At 35.6% G+C, this 20,758-nt stretch overlaps 1 protein-coding gene across 1 annotated transcript in view; it reads right to left on the reverse strand.

The window, feature by feature from the left end:
- Window positions 1-363: 363 nt before the first annotated feature.
- Window positions 364-20,758, reverse strand: part of LOC129753716 (mucin-2-like) — a 134,815-nt gene continuing 114,420 nt past the window's right edge. Inside the window, exons 5-9 of the mRNA XM_055749560.1 lie at window positions 11,878-14,691; window positions 11,335-11,822; window positions 1,036-1,166; window positions 793-963; window positions 364-732 (exon numbers count right to left, since the gene is read on the reverse strand). Of these exons, the coding sequence (XP_055605535.1) occupies window positions 364-732; window positions 793-963; window positions 1,036-1,166; window positions 11,335-11,822; window positions 11,878-14,691 (3,973 nt within the window). The remainder of the gene's footprint in view (window positions 733-792; window positions 964-1,035; window positions 1,167-11,334; window positions 11,823-11,877; window positions 14,692-20,758) is intronic.

Below are 20,758 nucleotides of genomic sequence, written 5' to 3' on the forward strand. Positions count from 1 at the left end.
AAAATGTTAAACAAGTGTCTTCGACTATACGTTTTATCTTCCAAGTTCTGAAATTTAGAGACTTCCTAAACTTTGAATTGGAACAGTTTTGTCAAAGAAATCCATGCACAAAACTGTATATAGACTCCCTGTTTGTTTGTTGGTTTTTTTTCACTATTTTTCTACGATTTTAATAAGATTATATCCTATCGCACACGCGTATGATTCGAATGATGGCCGGCGAGTTATGGAAACAAAATTAAACAAATAAAAAGGATTGAGGGTGATTCGAAAAAAAACGGATGAAATTGAACCTAAATGGCGACGAATTTTTCCCGCCATTTTCTCTCACGCACACGTACCATTTACACTCTCAGACTCACATTAGAAATTGGGATCATAATCTCGATAGTATCGTCGTGAGTTGGTGGCGTAATGGCCTGTGGGAGGGAGGGGTGCATGATGGTAGGGCGGGTACATGGCCATCACCGGTGGCGGAGGTTCGTGCATCATGAAGGCTGCGGCCGCGTCGTGCAAACGCTGATGATGATGGCTATGACTGTGTCCGTGACTGTGCCCCGAGGGAGGATAGTGGGATCCCTTCAGTGGACTACCGTAATCATCGTAGAAGTAGTCAGCGTTTGAGGCGTTTCCGCCGGCACCAGCCGCATTTCCGGGATGGCGCTGATGCGTCGAGCGCCAGCTGTCGTAGATGTTGGACGCACTGCTACCGTGCATGGAGTTGGAGAAACGCTGAAAGAGAGACCATCGATTAGACTTCAACTGTTAAATTTCTCGATTCAATAACCGTACCTTCGGTTTCACATCATGTCCATGGTCGTCCCAGGCATCATCCAGATTGTACAGATCCTCGGACCCGAAGTTGTCGATGCCGCCCATGTGGTTCTTGTTCAGCTCGTTCAGCATGTCGGCCGTCAGCGGGGTGGGAGCCTTCTTCTTGGCTGCCTTTTGGCGATTGATTAGCTGAAAAAAAATATAAAGAAATCAGATTCTAATTAATCTGTTTTGGAAAGCAATTAAAGTTATTAATCTTACCACGGTGACACCGAAAAGGATGACAAAGAGAAGCGAACCGACCCCGATGACGATGACGGCGATGGCCCACTGCGGCAGTAGCAGATTTTCTTCCTCCGGCGCCGGCGTGGCGATGATCTGTTTTGGGATGACTGTGATAGGAAAGGTAGAAAATGGTAAATTGGTAAATAATTACATTTGAAAATTTTCTCAAGATATTTATGTTAAGCCGAAGCTTCCTTCTGCTTCAAGGGATGGGGGGAGGGCTTTTGGTGACTGTTATTTCTGTATTATTTTTATTGGAAATGATAACATAATGATTGTTGTTTCGAACGAAAATTGTAATGAAATGCGAACCAAGGAGTTTAATAATGAAAGTTGATCGATATACATGTGAAAAAAAACGAACAAAAAACAAAATGCAATTGAATTGGGTTTTTTTTTCATTCCGGTATTAGAATGTTAATGGAACAAACAAATCACATATCATTCGTACGTTTTTCGAATTATTAAAAATTTATCTAAAAATAAGAAATTAATTAACTTTTGCAATTATTTGTATTCAATTTCATCTTAAGATGTAAAGCAAATCGATATATTTCATTATCTATATGTATGCGTCAGTAGACTGAGTCGATTTGGGGTCATTTTGGAATTTCTCAAACCCTGGGATCTAAAAAGCTTCGTCTTGGTCTAAAACTCATCCATAATTTTTTGCAAAATTTTTAAGTAACGTTTACATGAGTAAATTTGAACTTTTAGGTTTGTATGGGAAAAATGAATATTTTTTACTGAAAAATCAACATTATTTTTGTTTCGTCTGTGGAACCCAGCCACCTGATGGTTTTTGTGCCAATTTATAAATTTCCTAAAGTAAATTTTTCGCTGAACAACTTTGTCGAAGACCGTAACTTGGTATCTAATTAGACAAAAAAGTTATTAGCTGTTTAACAGGGGTATGTCTTTTCGCACTGATAAACAATAAATTCAATTGACATCCCTGAAGAATGCCTAGCGAGGTATTGCGTGACTACTTTCCAAGCAACACTTCACGAGGCTCAAGCAGTGATGTCAATTGAATTTATTGTTAATCAATTTTAAACAGCTAATAACTTTTTTGTCTAATTAGATACCATGTTACGGTCTTCGATAAAGTTGTTTAGCAGGAAATTTCCTTTAGGAAATTTATAAATTGGCACAAAAACCATCAGCTGGCTTCCACAGACGAAACAAAAATAATGTTGATTTTTCAGTACAAAATATTCATTTTTCCCATACAAACCTAAAAGTTCAAATTTACTCATGTAAGCATTACTTAAAAATTTTCCAAAAAACATGGATGAGTTTTAGTCCAAGACGAAGCTTTTTAAACCCCAGGGTTTGAGAAATTCCAAAATGACCTCAAATCGACTCAGTCTAATGCGTCAGTGAGCAGATTTCACTACGAGCAAATAATTTGCACGGGGATCAAAATAGGTGCAATCAGCGCAGTTTGTTGGGGATGGCAACGGTACGTACGAATGTTAATTTTTTGGCAGAAATAATTTCAATCAATAGAACTCTTACGTTTCCTTTTGTCTTATACTCCCTTCTCATCTATTGGCCTATGGTTGTTTACCTAAAGAATGTGATGGTTAATATTAGTGAGTGCGAGATTTTTATCTGTCAAATCAGATTCTCATAGAATTCTTGAAATTCATGCAATCGACAATACATGTTTTTGAATATTTCCCGGGAAACAGGCCACCAGATTTCCCAATTCCCGGCAAAAGTAAAATGGCCGGGAAATGGAAACTCTAGTCAATTTGCTATTGTTCTAGATTCGACGAAGAGGGAATTCGTAATGTTTACTGAAATTGTTGCCAGCTGAACAGATTGGAAATCATTAATGAAGTGTTGCCAATATGACGGATGGATAATCCACGCATATATCAATAACTATTGGAACCTGACCTTTATACATGACTTGACGAGAATAAATGTGATTATATTATCAGTTTCCGATACAAATAGTAACGATTGTATTTTATATGATATCACAACAGGTTACGGGCAAAGTGGTTAACTGGCAGTAGCTTCGTTTCAATTCCTCGTATAAAAATTGATTTTTGGATTGCGATGACGAACTCAGTGTTCAAAGGGTGCATCGCAGTAGGCGGAGCTGGTGGTCAACCAGCCATTTATCAATCAACTTATATAACATTAAAATATCAACTCATCTGAAAAAAAATAAATTTGATTTCAAATTTTTAGAGATAATTTTTTACATGCTGTTAGAGTTAGGAGTTTCTGTAGGAAACATTAGGAGCCCAGGAGATATAGGGCGAAATCATCACCCCCAATGCTGGTCTAGCATTTCCCGGGGTCCCTTCTCTAAACTATCTGTAACAAACCTGGGCTCTATGGGTGGACCCTTGAGATATTTGTATGTACCTACTTGTTAAGTAAACGTTGGTCACTAAAGTGACTGAAATTCACAGAGTCAACATTATGTGGAGGCTGGCATTTCATTTTAAGAAATTTAGTAATCGGAGCCACGAACTGAAAGACTTTAGCTTCTTTTGAATTGAAACTACAGTTCAGAAAGTATTACATAATCTTAAAAGAGAAGTTGCAGCTTCATAAAACTGTAGTTTCATAAAACGGATAGTTACTAAGTAGCGCCAAAAGAAGTTCTAGGCGACTGTTAATGCAAATACGAGAAAATAGGAAAATCAAATTGATTATCATTTAGACATGAATTTTGTAAACTCCCAAAACCAATCGATCGAATGGACCCAATTTGGCATGGAAGGGTATTTGGGTATGAGGAATGTTTCTATGATGGTTTGGAAATTTTTGCTCATCTCGAGAACTAATCAAGCAAATGGAACTAAATTTAATTTGGAAGATATTTGGGAAATTAAAATGTTTCTGAGATGATTTAGTACCACTTTCTCCTTCTAACAGGACGATACAAATAGTCAACTTGAGCGCCCATGGAATGATTAGCAAAACCCTAATCTAGAAAACAGAACCGAGTTTAGCAGATGATATTATTTGAGTACCAAAAATGTTTCTATGGCTATTTGGGAAGCCTCCCCTTAATTCCAGGAAGGAAATAGAAAGGGAGAAGAGGGTCTCTCTTACAGTTTTTTTTAACAACTCGAGATCTAATTAAACCAAATTTGGCATGGAAAAATGAACACTAATCAAATGAGACACGAATGCCACAAACGTGGTAAAGGTTCTATAATTAGAAACTTAAAAAAAACTAATTAAATTAAACCAAATTAGGAAGAAAGGGCTTTTTAGTACAAAAAGTCCTACTATGATTATTTTGCACCCCTCCCTCACCTCCTGTTAGTCAAAACATTAAAAAGGGATAGAGATAACTCGATATCTAATCAAACAAATGGGCCCCAATTTGGCGTGGGAATGGTTAGGAGAGATGCTTTTATGATTATTCAAGGCCCTTCTTGAAGGAACAGGATGATAGAAGCTCCCATACATTTTATGTCATATCTTAAGAGCTCCTAATCAATAATCATAAAAATTTTGCTGTAAAGCTTAGACAGATATCAAAAAAGGGAAAGCTAAATTGCCATGGAAGTGTTTTTGGATATGAGAAATGCTTCTATGATTGTTCGAGACCACTTTTTTTTCAACGAAATGGCCAGGAAGGGGGTTCCCATACAAGGTTTTTGTAACAATACGACAAGTTTTCAAGCCCAAGGAACCATATTTTACGCGAGAACATAAATGCATACGAAAAATATTACTTTAATGCTTGAGGACCTCACCTTTCTTTCAGTGGGGAGACGTGATAGAGTTTTTGTGCACTGTTGAATTTAAAACAATGATCGAATAATAAAGTTAAGATCAGGTTTTAAAAATTAAAAAAATCATCATTTGCAAATATTTTAAAATATTCATTATCGTTGAACAATTTCAAACTCAAATTGAAGCACTCATTTGAAAGGGGTTGCATCTAAATGATGTTAAGATTTAGTTTTAAACTATTTACAAATAAATCGAAATTTAAATAATTTTCCAAAACTTTATTAATTTTCGGAAGGTGTAGCGAAGCACACCAGATCATCTATATATAAATATATTGAAACACATTTTTTTAATATCAAAACAAAATATCAAAACGCGCGAACAGAAACCGCATCACCAACCCGGCTGCCAGTTTGAAAAAATTAATCATTCGAGAAAGCGTGTTTGTTAAAGGTGGCTGTAAATTCGCTCAACTACCGTGCTTTTAGTTATTGGATTTAATTTGTCTCTCGCTGATTTCTTCGAAGATGACCGTACAAATAAAAATTTTAGTAGGCTTTCACGTTTTCGAACTATTTGCAAATCCATTTCTCAATATGAATCCATCATCAATAAATGATATTCGTTTTTGACCTAAGGATGTCATGGATCAGCTTCGTTGTAGAAAATCTGACTGGCGAGTGTTATGAGTACGCAATTCCGTTGTAAAATGGATGTTTTGATTACTGAAATTTGTGTGTAAATTTTCGTAGACATATATTATAGTTTGTAGATCACAAAGGTCTTTTAATGGAAGAATGATATGTGCTCTTAAGGAGTAGAGCTGTTCGCTAGGAAAGAGCAACGGGAGTCTATAGGTAATTATTTTTCAAGCATCTATTCTGTAGAGTTTAAATTTTTTTTTGTATGTTTGATAAGGAGGCTCTTCCCCATATCATAAAAAGATAGTTAATATTAGAGTGAATAAACGCAAAGTAAAATTTCAATAAAACATGTTGAGGCACAAAATTTCTCAATTTCCATAGGATACCACAAAAAGGAGAATATTTTTTCTCTAGATATTCTGTGTGACGACTCCAAGCAAGATATTCATCTAGGTAGATTCCTAAATATTTAAAGCATTTTACCCTCTCAATAAGATTTCCTTCTATCGTTGGGTCAATAATCGGAAGTAATCTTTGATGTGAAGAATGAAATAACATGAATTTGATTTTCGTATAGTTGAGTGAGGGAAGTTAGCACTAAATATTTAGATAACAATTTCAAACCATTTTCAGTTTGTTTCAATTATCATATCAGTTTATGCTGCTGAGTAGAAAATTGCTGTATCATCAGCGAATAAGCGTGCTGTGTCTTTTAATGGTAAGTTACAGAGATCATTGACACACAGCAAAAGAAGTAATGGACCTATATTGCTACCTTGTGGTACACCAATATCAATATTTCTTTACACGCTTCTGGTATTTTCAATCACTACAAATTGGCTCCCGCCCCTCTAAATAACTGCGAAGGATATTATTAGCTGTTCCTTTTAATCCATATTTGTCCAGTTTGGATAGTAATATTTCGTAATTCAATGTTTCGAAGGCTTTTTTAAGGTCACTTTTTTAAATAGCAACTGTGAAGGCTATTGAATCAAACATTTAATCAGCAAAAACTGAGGGTTGAAATGAATCTATTAATGGAATTTGAATGTTTTTTAAACAGATCAGAAAATAAAGCTGAATAACATGATAAAAAATAACTCGCCGTTCCCCAGTGGGATTTGAACACACATTTTGCGCCTCACCATGGCCCATGCAGGGGCGGTCCTAGAGCTGACTCTTGGGGGGGGTGGGGGGGGGGGTTGGGGGGGGGGTGATTTTTCCAATTTTCAAAAATCAGTCAATATAAAGGAACGTTAAAATCTGGTGAAAAAACAATCATTTGAGTCAGTGAAAGGAGGCGAGGGGTTGCAGGGGGGATGGTCAGTTGCAAATTAAACTACAATATAAGCTGCACACTGCTCTTCCTTTCCCCATGGATTTCACTGAACAACATGTATTTAAAAAAGTATGACACAAGAGATGAATAATGAAAACTTTATCAAAGCTTCTCCGTATACTCATTTTAATATCCTTCTACGCAACTTACACATCCTTTTATAAAACAACCAGCGAATCTATAATATCCACTGCGAAAAAATATTTATAATGTAGAAAAATATTTTTCAAGCTATCTTCCTGAGCTTCTAAATATTAGCGCTCTGATATTTTATAATTTTCAGGAAGTATTTTACTTTTCACCGATATAGCCGATAAACTGATTAACAAGCATAACTAACGGGCATTAAATTCTGGGGTATTTAACTGAATCGTGATTTGTAAATTTAGTGTTATTAATTTCAAAGTTGAAAACACAATATAAAAAATCAACACTTTAAATATAAATTAAGTAGAAAATAAGATTATCAAAATCAGTTTCTGAATATGAAGTTTCTGGAACCTAAATTTCTATGATTTGCATTTGAATTAAAAGTTATCATTAAAAATTTTCAATTTTTATTGTACTGCATCAAATAAATTATAAAAAAGTGATTAATCTTTTTTATTGTTCATTTAGATATCTACACGTAATTCCTAATTTTCAAAATAATTTTGAATTATTATAAAAAATTATGAAATGAAGGGTAAATTTTGAAAGCTAATACTTTTCTTTAGTAAAGAGTCTCAATCATTTGCAAATAAAATAGCCAAGCTTTCTGATTCAGATTATCAAACCTTAAACTAAATTTTAACTTAAAATTTCAATATTATTTTGTAAATGAGCTGAAAGCAGTATCGGTGACATAATTGCTGTAGATCTTGAAATCCAGGAGTGTTGGTAAAAAATCACTAAAAGATCATCTGACTGTTAAGCATGATAGATTGCCTTGTTGCCGAAAAAATAGTTACTTCATCAATGATAATTGATGAAGTAACAAACCTACATGAACAACAAAAAATATTTAAAATCTTTTCATTATCCTTTATTCATTCAACGATACAGATTAGAGTGAAGAATGCCTAAACGTGAAAAATTCCCGGAAAAAAAACGATACAGATTTCGTCTATATAATCTTCGTATTTTACAAAATGGGGAAACATACTTACTCCTATAATTTTTTACTCATGGTAAATTACTCACAGTTTTCATGTAAATTTATCATAAGGTTTAAACCTTTTTTTCTAAATCTTTTTGATATTTTAAACTACATATTGCTTAAAAATTTTAAATTAAATTTTTTTAATTGCAGATATGTATTAGCTTTATATTCTTAAAGTAAAGTTTTATTAGAATGATTGTTCTTGATTCTGAATTGATAATGTTTCTTCAATCTAAAAAAAAAATTTGAAATACAAAAAATTCCTAATGGGAAACTTTTCGCTGCTCAAAACTTCATCAAACATTCATTTAAGGCGGCATTAACACTTGTTGTTCATTACGATTGAATTTGTTTAGTGAAATATTGGTTACTAGAAGACATAAAGCAAGATTAGAACGTTATACGGTCAATTGTAGCTATACGTTCCTTAAACGCCTACTGGAAAACTTTACTTCTTAGATCGACCAATACCTGTTAATCCATAAAACATGGTAGAAATTTCTTAAACTACAGAAAATTGAAAATCACATAATTCCGTACGTTTATAGTTTAATGACTTTTTTTATTGTTTCCTTCTAAATCTTAGCAAATAAAAAAGAAACGGCATATTGAAGGCAATAAATGTATGATGACAGCAATCAAATATTTCAAGTATTTCAGGGCTATAACCATATTCACCCCCCTATATGACTTTTTCAAATTTATCATTTCATTAAAATTCAAAATTCAAATTCAAAAGCAAATATAAAATTTATTACGATTTGCTCGTGATAATTTAGGTATATGTGGGAAATAAGTGAAAATTTTAAAAAAGTTGTCCCTACATTTCATTTAAAGCAAATTTAAAATCGACACTCAACAACACACTTTTGTTGAGTTACTTATCAACTAAAGTTATTTGGTATAACTCAGTCGAAGGAATCGCATGTTACAGCTGCTTGAGTTTGGTGGACCGACTTTTTTCAATATTGAGCCTTCTAAGGGATAAATTAACTTTTTTGTTAAATAAACACCCCCACGGAGTGGAAAATTTTGAAAATTTAAAAGCACATCTTCTAAGAAAAGTTCCAACTTTTTATGGAAATTCCAGCTTTTGTGGGTATTTTATAACGGTTTTTTGCCGCTTGGGGGGGGGGTGATCACCCCGATCACCCCCCCCCCCCCATAGGACCGCGCCTGGGCCCATGTAATGCATTTTACGGCTAGAGACCACCTAGCATATCATGGTTGCCGAAATAACAGAAAAATCAATGATTTCACAGAATTTTGAGCAAATTTTCATCACAGATTCTTTGTCACAGAACAAAGATTTTATAAAATATTCAAAAATTTTACAGATTTTATAAATTTTCAACGCTTTTCCAAAATTATAAAAATCATAATTTTCGAAAATAAACGTAGAACGTCACTATAATTTTAAATTTTAAATTTTGTTTTGAAAATGTCTAAATATTTCTTTTTAAAAAAAAAATGTTAAAAAAAATATTTTTTCCTGACTTTTTTTGGTTAAATTCACAGAAAGTCAGATTTTTTTCTCAACAATACAGAATTTTTATCGGCAACTTTGTGGCATATATGATAAATACTGATAGAGTCTCGATATTCCACTCAAGGAAAGGATTTATTTTATTCCATGTGATCATTATCATTTTCGTTGTCCATTTTTTTCATAACTTAATTTCCTTTATTGATAATTCGACCCATATATGAAAGTCCAAAAAACTTCCAAATGTGATCCTTGATCCTTTTCAATTTTAATATTCATTTTTTCCCATAAATGATTTTGAATAATTCTCAGCATAAGCTAGAGCAAAAACACTGTATTTTGCTACAAATAGGGAAAATTTCTTTGAGCCTCAAACAAAAAAAGTATATTTTTAGTTCTACTACAAAATTGCTGTTCTGGCGAAAGATATAATGAAAATAAGAATCGACAATTCAAAATGGATTATTTTAAATAATTTAAATGATTTAAAATTAAATGATTTAGAAGGTAGATGAAAACGACCTTATTCTCATGAATTCCAAATTGATAAGTTAAGTTAAGCACCGATAAAATTTTTTTGAGCCATAAGGGCATTTTTGGCACAGTCTCTAGGAACTTTGCAGTTGTAGAGCTTACATTTGAATATTCAAATGTCAATTATTTGCATTAAAACAACCATTCATACGGTTTAAGATAATCCTTAACAACGATTCAAATTCTAAAACTTTGTGTGCAAAGTTCAATCAACGTGCAAGTAAGCTTAAGCTGAATTTCAACTTAAAAACCCTTAACATTGTTTCTTCTCTGTAATTTGTTCAAGTATAAGTATTAAGTACTTTCAAAACGCAAAAACTCAAGGTCCTGACTCCCGACTTATCATTTGTGCAAGGTAAGGCAATTAAAATGGATCAACATTCTTATAGCAACAATTCTCTTATTAAAAAGCTTATTCACTAAATATTTAGTAAAAGTTAATAACTTTTTGTGCTTTTAGTAATTATAATATTGCAAGTCACATTCTGTGATAAAACTTTACTTGAAATAAAATCAAAGCGAAATTTTCTGGTGATTTTAAAAGTTTTGCAGCATGATTCATGATTGATATCATTTACCTCAACCAAATCTAGTGAAATTATAACAGTAGAGCTTTCGGGCAGTTAAAACGTTTTCTAACCTCATTTTCTGTAAGTGAATAGAACGAATTAAATAATTAAAGAGAAACATGGCATATTCGCTAGCTGAAATTATAGCTTATGAAGCATTAGTAGTTTTAAACTATTATAGAGACGACGTAACACTTTTTATTCGTTTACTACACAAACTATTGCACTAGACTTGTGTTTATAAATTCATCAATTTAAGTGCTTTCAACCAATATAAGTAACAAATCAAGTTTATTTTGTCATAAAATAAAGTGTGTGTTAAAGTTTTTATACTATGAACAATCTTTTAAAAAAAAAGGTATACAGTAAATTTCAAACGTTTGCACAACAAAAGTAAGGAAAGATTGAGAATTTCAACTACAATATTGCCTTAGCCTTTTGGAAAGAATTTCTAAAAAAAAAATCAGACTATGTATATAATGTGATTTTAATGTTGTTGAATTTTATCGACGTTTTTCGGCGAGTTTAACAAATTTAAAACGTTTTTTTACCAGTCGTCCAGAAGATTCGAGCTACTCTGGAATTCGCTCCTCTTCAGTGGACAAAATTACTGGCTTTCGTCCATACTAGCCCGAACAAATTAGTATGGACGAAAGCCAGTAATTTTGTCCTCGGAAGAGGAACGAATGCCAAAGTAGCTCGAAACGTCTGGACGACTGGTGAAAAAAACGTTTTTAATTTGTAAACTCGCCGAAAAACGTCGATAAAATTAACCACGGAGATTAACCAACATTAATCAATGTGATTTTAAAGGAAATTCAAATGTCAGGGGTCTTCCAACTTACCACTAAAATCCGTTGACACCGGATCCACCTTAAACTTGCCCAACAGGAACACTTCCTTCACACGTGGCACCGCCGCCTGTACAATCGGTTCCCTCGGCACGCTATCCAAATCCTCTCTTTCGTCCTCTGCATCTGTACCCGGTGGCTCCGGCGTCGTCGTCGGCAACGGAGCTGGCGTCAACGCCTCATGGAATAGCTTCTTAATCTCCAGGGTACTAACATCCCGCGTTAGATCTTTCAGCTCCACGAAGTAGTCGACTAGCACGCTACCCTTGCTGAAGCTATCGATCCGTACTTTTTTGTACCACTTGCTTAGGTTCTGAGCCTTGCTGTAGACTTCGTTCAGTTGAGCTTCGACGTCTTTAGCTAGTTGCTTCCATTCGTCGGTATTGTGGTCTAGCAATTCCGGAACCCACTTGACACCGTCGACGATTCGGATAGTTCCGGCAAGGTCACACTCCGAATGGCATAGTCCCGGTTCCGTTGGTCTGAAACGGAGAATTACATCAGTTTAAGTGTTGAAGAAGTTTAAAACATACTTACCTTGGAGTAGTTGTGGTCGTTGTGGTTGTAGTTGTAGTCGTTGTCGAAGTCGAGGAGGAAGCCAACAACTTTTCAAGCAGTTCCTGCTGCTTTTGTTGTTCCAGAAGTTTTTCGATCGAAAGCGGTGTTGTCGAAGGTGTTGGCCATCCGGTGAATTCGGTTGTGGCACGAGTTGGAACGCCTTTGCGAATCAGGACTTCCGGGGCGTCGGGACCGGCTGCGTGCACTGGTTTCGGAGTTGTCGGGCGACCGACTCCAGGTTTCTTGATACCCGGACGACTTGGGAAAACGACTTTGCTTCCACCAGTTTTGCCACTGTCTGTGGATTCCTGGTTCGAGTTGGTAGTTTGATTAAATCCGGTTGGAAGTAGGGCGGAAACGTCGTTGAACTTGATCTTGTTTAGGAGACTCGTGGGATCAATGACTTCCGGTTCGGGTTTCTTCTCTTCAGACGGGGGTTTATAGCCTGGTGGTAGGAACTTGTTGATATCTTCGTTGAAGGCAATCGAGGGCTTGTTGGATGAATCTTCTTTAGGAGGTTTGTAGCCAGGTGGTAGGAATTTTCTGATATCTTCACTAAATACTACCTTAGATTCTTCCTTTGGTGGGTTGTATCCTGGGGGTAAGAATTTGCTAATATTGTCGTTGAGTACGGTAGACGCTGTAGTCGTCGTTGGTTTTTTGGTTGTTTTAAACGTTTTGTAACCTGGAGGAAGAAGTTTACTAACGTCGTCTTCTAGTACAGCTGATTTCGGTGCTTTGGTAGTCGCTGTTGAGTCACTTTGAGGTTTGTAACCCGGTGGTAGGAACGAAGAAAGATCTACCGTTTGAGCTTTCTTGAACACGTCTAGGGTACCGTTTGGTTTGTCGCTGACCTTGATCTTGCTGATAAGCTCCTTGAGGTTGTTTGTTGTTCGGACTTCCTCTTCAGTTCTGTTCAGTCGGTAGTCTTTGGGTAGCAACGAGCTCAACTCTTGAATCGGGACGTTGCTCTTGTAGGATCGACTAATGTTGGCCGGTCGGAATCGGTTTCCAATCTCTGGCTTCAACGGCTCTTCGTTCAGAACATCTTTAGCGGCTGCCAATGGTTCAGAAGTTGTACTGCTTGATCCGAACTTCTTCAGTTTGAAGTTGTTTTTCTGCTTGTAATCAGCTGGAAGCAAGGATGAAATGTCATCGACCTCATCGAACGTTATCTTCTTAGCTAGATTTTCTACGGCAACTGCAGGTTTTTGAGTTGAAGGCGTCGGACGAGGTTTTTTAGTCGTCGTAGCTCGTGCATTCGGTTGGAACTTCCTAATAAAAACTGGTGGAAGAGCCGAGGAAGTCGGTACTTTAGCGTCTTCAGTTACCGTTTCTTTGAGAACTGGGAACTGTCCGGTCAACACACCGCTGGAAAGCTCCGACTGAACACGATCAAGCTTGTCAATTATGCTTTCCGTAGACTGTGACGATGCAATGATAGACTTTTCCGTCGTTGGTGTTTCCGAATCATCAGTCACGGAAATAACCGTTTCCTGTGGCGCAATCGTCGTCTTCTCGATCTCTTGACTGTTGCTGCTAATGGTAGTAACGTCAATGTCCTCATTCTCTCGACTATTCTTCGCATCAAGCTCCGATAAACTTGCCTTCTTCTCGTCCTGTTCAACCTGAGGGAAGGGCAAAAACCTTGCTCCTGATACGCTTCGACTCGTCTGTACTGAGGCAACTACCACCCAACTTTCGGTTGTCACGTTTGCAGTAGGCTCTGCTTCAACCGAGCTGTTTGACGACGAACGTTCCGTTGACACAGTAGGCTCTGCCGTCGTCGATTCGGTTGCTCCCGTAGTCGTCGGTGTAGAGCTCGTCGTACTCGTTGTCTCAATCAGCACCGATCGCGTTGTTTCCGGGATAGTTTCATCAGAAGCGCCAATCGAACCTTCTTCTCTTGGATCCTCCTCGGAGAAGATCAGTGTATCGACGTTGTCCGATTCTTTAGTTGCCGTTGGAGCTGGAATCGTTGTTGGCTTAGCTTCCGGTCGAACTGTTGTCGTAACCGTAGGCTCTTCTTCATCGTACAAATACTCATCGTCGTAGCTTGATTCTGAATCCGGTTTATCCTGTTCCTGGAAGGGTGGCGCCACTGATGAAATATCTCTCTTCGGTGCTTCTGTATCCTCCTCAAGTCCTTCCAACTCGTCATCAAACACTTCCTCAGATCCATCAGGCAGGAAGAAGTTATCCGTCAAAATAACCGTATGGTCTTCGATCTTTTCAGCTTCACCTCCGCCTCCTTCCCGCACTATATCATAGTACCCATTCTCGTTTATGTTGTTCAAACTTCCACCCCGTTCCTCGTTCTCATAGTCCGCATTCGTAGTACTGCTCAAACTCAACAAACTGCTCGCCGTACTCGCAATCAACTTTTGTTTCGCTTCTTCCTTAACGTTGATCGAATTGTTCTTCTGCCCTGCGCTCGGTTTGAAATCTCTTATCTCCTGCGTATCTTCTCCGACATCCTTGGAATCTTCGTAGTAATCTTCCTCATCGTAAATCACCTCAGCTGACTTTGCCGATCCATTGTGAGTGATATTTATCGATGGGATCACCGGTCTCGCGGGAAAGTGGATGAATCGAGAACCGGAAGCCGACGATGATTTGGCAGTTGTTGATAGACTGCTGGGGGTTGTCGTTGTCGTTGTGGTGGTGCTTGCTGCCCCTATCAGCTTCGATTTGCCCGAGTTGACGAAGGTTCCGCGGGATGTTGGCACTGCGCTTACGGTTGTAACGCGCTTTGCTTCGAATGAAGGTCGGAAAGGATTGGAGGAGGTTGTTCTGTGAAGAAGGGAAACAAGAAAGGAAATTAAAATATGAATCACTAGAGCAGTTAAGCTTTTGAAAATAAAATTTTTAGTTGAAGAAGACTTATTGTATCTTATTCCGCGTCTAATTCGCGGATAAAATGAAAAGTGTGCTGTATTGAGATGTTCAAAATTGACTTTTGAGAATGATGCATTTGATTATTTAGTTTGTTAGAATAAACTTCGTACTGCCAGTTAACAGTGCATACATTGGTGATGCAAACCAAGAGAACAATGTCTCTTCTACAATTTACAAAATTATTTATTTCTGCTAATCAGGAATGAAGGAGAATTGAAATAAGTAGGGTAGAAGCACTAGTTATTGAACAGGTTCCAGATATTGAACACTAGTAAAACATTTACCAATTAAAACAATAATATACAGTAGAAAAATGAATAAAAATTCGTTGTGCCACTGTTGAAGCATTTTCTACCTCTTCAAATTTTTATCAAGAATCTTGGATTCTTAAAGCCACAATCCCCGAAACTTGAATATGTGTTCAAATCTTGGCTTGGTTTTTCGACTGGATGAAGAAAACAGCCTATTTTTGATTGAGGGGAAAATTGGTTAAAAGACAAATAAACGTCTAAGATAATGATATGAGTGTTTTCAACTCAGTCTTTTTGAATGATTTCTGGAAGAGTTTCAGCCTTTATTATCCTTATTTTCATAAAATTTAACAAATTAAAGTGTTCAATCATTGGATCACAGAAAACGCCAATGTTTCAATTATTGAACGTTCAATCTTGCAGTACTCGTTTCGTAAAGAAATGCATGTACCAGTTATTGAACAAACATCGGTTGGTGTTTGGAAATATAAACAAACTGATTCTTGGTTGCTAGCTCAACCAAAATCGCCCCTCTAAGGCATACTATCAAGCGAAATACCCCTAAATATATGCAATGATATTCAACGTTTACGTGTTCAATAATTAGAACATTGCCTGTTCAATTTTTGAATCATTGTGTTTAATCATTGGGACAAAAGTAATTTTGAATAAAAAGGCTTAAATAATAATTTCAAAACATATTTCCGCGAAAAAAATATATCGATTCGAAGCTGATAAATAAGCTTAAGCTACGCTATCAAAATTTTATCAGAAAAACCTTTCGTTATTATTTATTGGCCACAAATGCGTTGAATCCCAAAGATGGTGTTCAATATATAGTGTTCTTACCCTACCTGATTTTTTTTTCTAAAACAAATTATCAAAATTTTGCTTTATTTTATTTTTTTTTTCGCAATCAAATTGTATTGTATATGGAATAGAAGGTTTGGCAACTTGCAATGTCTGAAGAGTGTCAAAGTATAGGCACTTTAACAGCGACTAAACTACTTTGGCTTTGAGACACTTCTTTTTTAAAGATTTATTTTAAAGTTCTTCTTCCCGAGCATCAACTCAAATTATTTTGCAAAGAATCTAAACATTGTTCTGCAATACCACTGTTTCCCAAATTTTGAAATAAACTGTTGCATCTTTTCGACGAATCCTAAAGATTTTTATTTCATGTCAACAGCAAAACCCTTGATTTTGATAGAAATATTGTGTGCGATTAACTTTCGACATAAAATTCGAAAAAAAAATCGAAACTACAGGATGGAAGACCTGAAGTAATATTTTTCCTATAAAAATTGTTCTCATAAATTCAAATCGGCCGTCATGATAGATCGGAGAAATTTGAGAAATGTTTTATTAAATTCTTTTCACCCAATAAATAACACTCTTTATTTCGTAATTATTAATATGAACAAAAAAGTTTTATAGCTGAAACGTGGTTAGGAAACATTTCAATTTTATGTGATTTCATGATGACTGATGAATTGCTACAGGAGTAACCTTCATTGCCAATAATCCTAGATAGACGAAAAATGTATTTGAATCAATAAACTTCTTGAAAAGAAAAATTCTCATACAAAACTGCATATCTTGAGCATTAATCAGTCAAACAATCTGAACGTTTGAGCAATTTTGAGTGCATTCTCAAGCTTTAAATTGAAATTAATAGTTTTATAAAATAATTTCACTAAGAGCTGCAAAACAGATCGCGTCCTATTATAATTTCATCAGTCAATAGTTCCTTTGAAAATATTTTAAAAGTAAAAGATCCTTTCAATAAGTTAAATGGAATTTCAATGATTTAAAATTCCAAGCTGCTAGGACATATAAAGAAAAATTCCCATGACTGGGTAAATAAGGTCAAATAACACTCCATTCAGATGTTTCTGGTACAATCCAACTGTAGATTGGAGTTTCTGAGAAAATTGCATGAAAGATAAAATTCATGCCAGGATCTCAAATCGACGGCTTCGATATTTCGGGATTTTGACCCCGATATAAACGACCAAATTGGAATGCATTTGAACTAGAAGTCTCATAATGAGCATCCGTGCCAAATATCAGCATTCTAAACCACATGTTGGCTAAGCATTAAGAAAGCTTTTAAGATGTGCAACTATTGGGATAAAAATCGGACAACAATAGTACGACATCGAATTTGTCACAGACAATTTTTTTAAAAGATTTTTTAAATGTTCATGAAATTATTTTTTATTTTTTAAATGTTTATGTCACTTTTTCGAACAATTTAATGTTTGGATCTTGTCGATCAAAGCTGCATAAATACAATCGACAAAAAAATCGAGCGAATTCGGTTGGAATGACTAAAATACTGCATAAAAACCAAAATCATTTGCTTTGCTGTGAAATGATTGGCAAATCACCCTATATATAATTTTTATTTTCCATATTTTTTAAGTTTCTCACAAATTGGATGCATTTAAAAAATAACAAATTCCAAGCAATTGCCAAATATCTAAATCTAATTCTCACGTCAAAGCAACTCTTAGTAAAAAAAAATTTAGACTCCTGCCAGTTGATTTAAAATTGTATGTATTTTTACTTTCTCCTGGTGGGAATCTTCAGTTTCAAAAAAGCTTTGAACAAAATCAACGGATTGTAATTTCTGCTTATCATAAAATGCAATTGTGGATTGAGACAGTAGACTGAGTCGAATTGGGGTCATTTTTTAATTTCTCAAACCCTGGGGTCTTAAAAGCTTCGTCTTGGTCCAAAACTCATCCATATTTTTTTGTAGAATTTTTAAGTAACGTTTACATGAGTAAATTTGAACTTTTAGTTTTGTATGGGAAAATTGAATATTTTGTACTGAAAAATCAACATCATTTTAGTTTCTTCTGTGGAACCGAGCCAGCTGACAGATTTTGTGCCAATTTATAAAATTCCTAAAGTAAATTTCCCGCCGAACAACTTGGTCGAAGACCGTAACTACGTATCTTATTGGGGAAAAAAGTTATTAGCTGTTTGACAGAGGCATGTCTTTTCGCATTGATAAACAATAAATTCAATTGACATCCCTGCAGCGTGCCTAGCGACGTATTGCATGTCTTCTTTTCGTGCAATACTTCGCGAGGCTCCAGCAGTGATGTCAATTGAATTTATGGTTTATCAATGCGAAAAGACATGCCTAATAAGATACGAAGTTAAGGTCTTCGACCAAGTTGTTTGGCGGGAAATTTACTTTAAGAATTTTATAAATTGGCACAAAATCTGTCAGCTGGCTCGGTTCTACAGAGGAAACAAAAATTATGTTGATTTTTCAGTACAAAATATTCAATTTTCCCATACAAACCTAAAAGTTCAAATTTACTCATGTAAACGTTACTTAAAAATTCTACAAAAAATTATGGATGAGTTTTGGACCAAGACGAAGCTTTTAAGACCCCAGGGTTTGAGAAATTACAAAATGACCCCAAATTGACTCAGTCTATTGAGACAGCCTCTAGTATCGAGTCTCATCTTAGAAGTCAGTAGTTTCATTCCACGGAAAAATTTTCAAATTCAAAAATGTCCCAATTCTGCTTTGATTGGAAGCCTCAATTAGGTTGAAAAAAAAATTGTACAAAAGGATTGATCTTGTTAACAGTTGTTCAGTTAACCTAAAGAATCACCAGTCACATTAATTCTGTTCCTTTTTATTTAATAATGTCAATGAATACAAAAAACTACTTTTGAGAAAACGCCCTCCGATTTCATACTTTTTCCAAAAAGTTTAAGTTTTCATCGATAAAAAAAATTGTGGGTGAGAAACTTTTAATTCTTCAAAAAGCTTCAAGGAAAATTAAAGCTCGTTTTAAAAGTTACCAATAAACATTTATAAACCGTTTGTATCAGTTTCATGTTTTGAATTGACTTCTCAAGAGTTATTCTACATAACATTCTCCATGAATTTGTTTTGATCCCTTTCTGAACCATCTTGTTTTTTTAAAAGTATTTTATCAAAGCATGATTCATCTAAATAAATCATTACGACTTCATATATATTAATTATTTAACAGTAAAGAAAATTTGTGTTTTCGGCTTTTACCTGAATTAGGATCACTGACAGGGAATAGACGAATCAGGCTATGGTATAGTGGGAAAAGTAATGGTGAAGTGGACAACTTTTTCCATAGTGTCGTTAAGGTATACGACCAAAAATCATTTTTATCTGTTACCTTGGATATGAAATACCATATGACGAACTGTGAACTACCCTGCATCGCAAGCTGGAATGTTAGAGGTTGTTGCCAAAGCAATAAAAGGGACTGTATTAATGATGCGTTGCTCAGCATATGGCATATGGCCTGTCTCCAAGAAGTCAGCATCGAGGCGTCACAATTGAGTTCAAGAGATTATGTATGGTACATATTGAAAAACAAATCAAATCGAATCCGGGGGCTTGCGTTTCTGATCCGCAAAGACCTGGACGTTACTGTGATCAACACGAATGATCAGTTTGAAAACATCCAGTATATTGAGATAATCATCAACATACGAGGAGAATATCTGAAATTACATATAATAAATTTCCACGCTCCGAACTCAGCCTACACAACCTTTTTGGGAAACTTGGGACAATGTATCGGACGTATTGGAAGGGTCTCTAATTTGATTTTTCTAGGAGACACAAATGCCCAAATAGGTCGGAACGGGTTAACCGAATTGGATCGAAAATATATCGGAAAATTTATACTCCATAAGACCAAGCCCACCAATGGTTGCTAAACCTCGAATCGAGTACATTCAGCAACATATTTATCAACCTTTCATCGCACCAACAGTCGCTAACTTGAATCGAGAAAAAGCATTCGAGCAGTAGGTTGTTACAGGATGCGTTTATGTAGCAACCCGGTAGCAACGCAGCCGTTAGTTGCTATCAGAAAATAAACAAACACAAATACCAACCTGGATCGCAACAATGGATGCGAAAATAAGTAAATAGATAAAAACGCAACCAATCAAAACATCTAAAATACCGACCGAAATAGCAACTTGCGGTGGGCTTGGTCTAAAGAAACTAATCCCAACGGCGAACAGCTTAAATTCTTTCTACACAGACACAACTTGGTATTGAGGAGCACAATGGCAGAAAAGTCATTGCTTACTACGTGGATGGCGGGAAAAAGATTTCTAAAAATAGATCACATACTGACGAAAATAAATTCTAAGATATTCATCAAAAAATTGACAGCCAAATGGGTTCAAGAGGTTAACACCGATCACAAATTAATTTATGGGGTAATCTGCATCTCTAGACCAGTCGAGGAATCGGTAAGACCATCACATGCTGGATTTCGTGATCATAAACGAATAAAACTTGATCTAAACTTGATAAAAAACGAAAAATTCCGTAAAAGGTAACAAGATTCGTTAGGCGAGAATAACATTAATTTATCTACACAAAATGTTAGTGAAATATGGGATATTTTTTCCGAAAATATAATCAAAGCTGCTGAAAAAACCATATCTGCTAACAATAAAATACCACTATCACCTCAGCGAAGGAAAACGCTAGCAGACATTGAAAAATGGGCATTCAGATCCAAAACGAACCCGTACAATGACAAAATAAGAAAAAAAACTGAAGGAATAAAAATCATTTTTTCGACGATGCGTAAAGAAAGAGAAGAGAAGGAACAGTTTGATTTTTTTTTTCTAATTTGCATAAATATAGGCTTGGAGAACGAATTAGCAGGACA

The sequence above is a fragment of the Uranotaenia lowii genome, chromosome 3 (genome assembly GCF_029784155.1).
Source record: "Uranotaenia lowii strain MFRU-FL chromosome 3, ASM2978415v1, whole genome shotgun sequence".
Lineage (NCBI taxonomy): Eukaryota > Metazoa > Arthropoda > Insecta > Diptera > Culicidae > Uranotaenia > Uranotaenia lowii.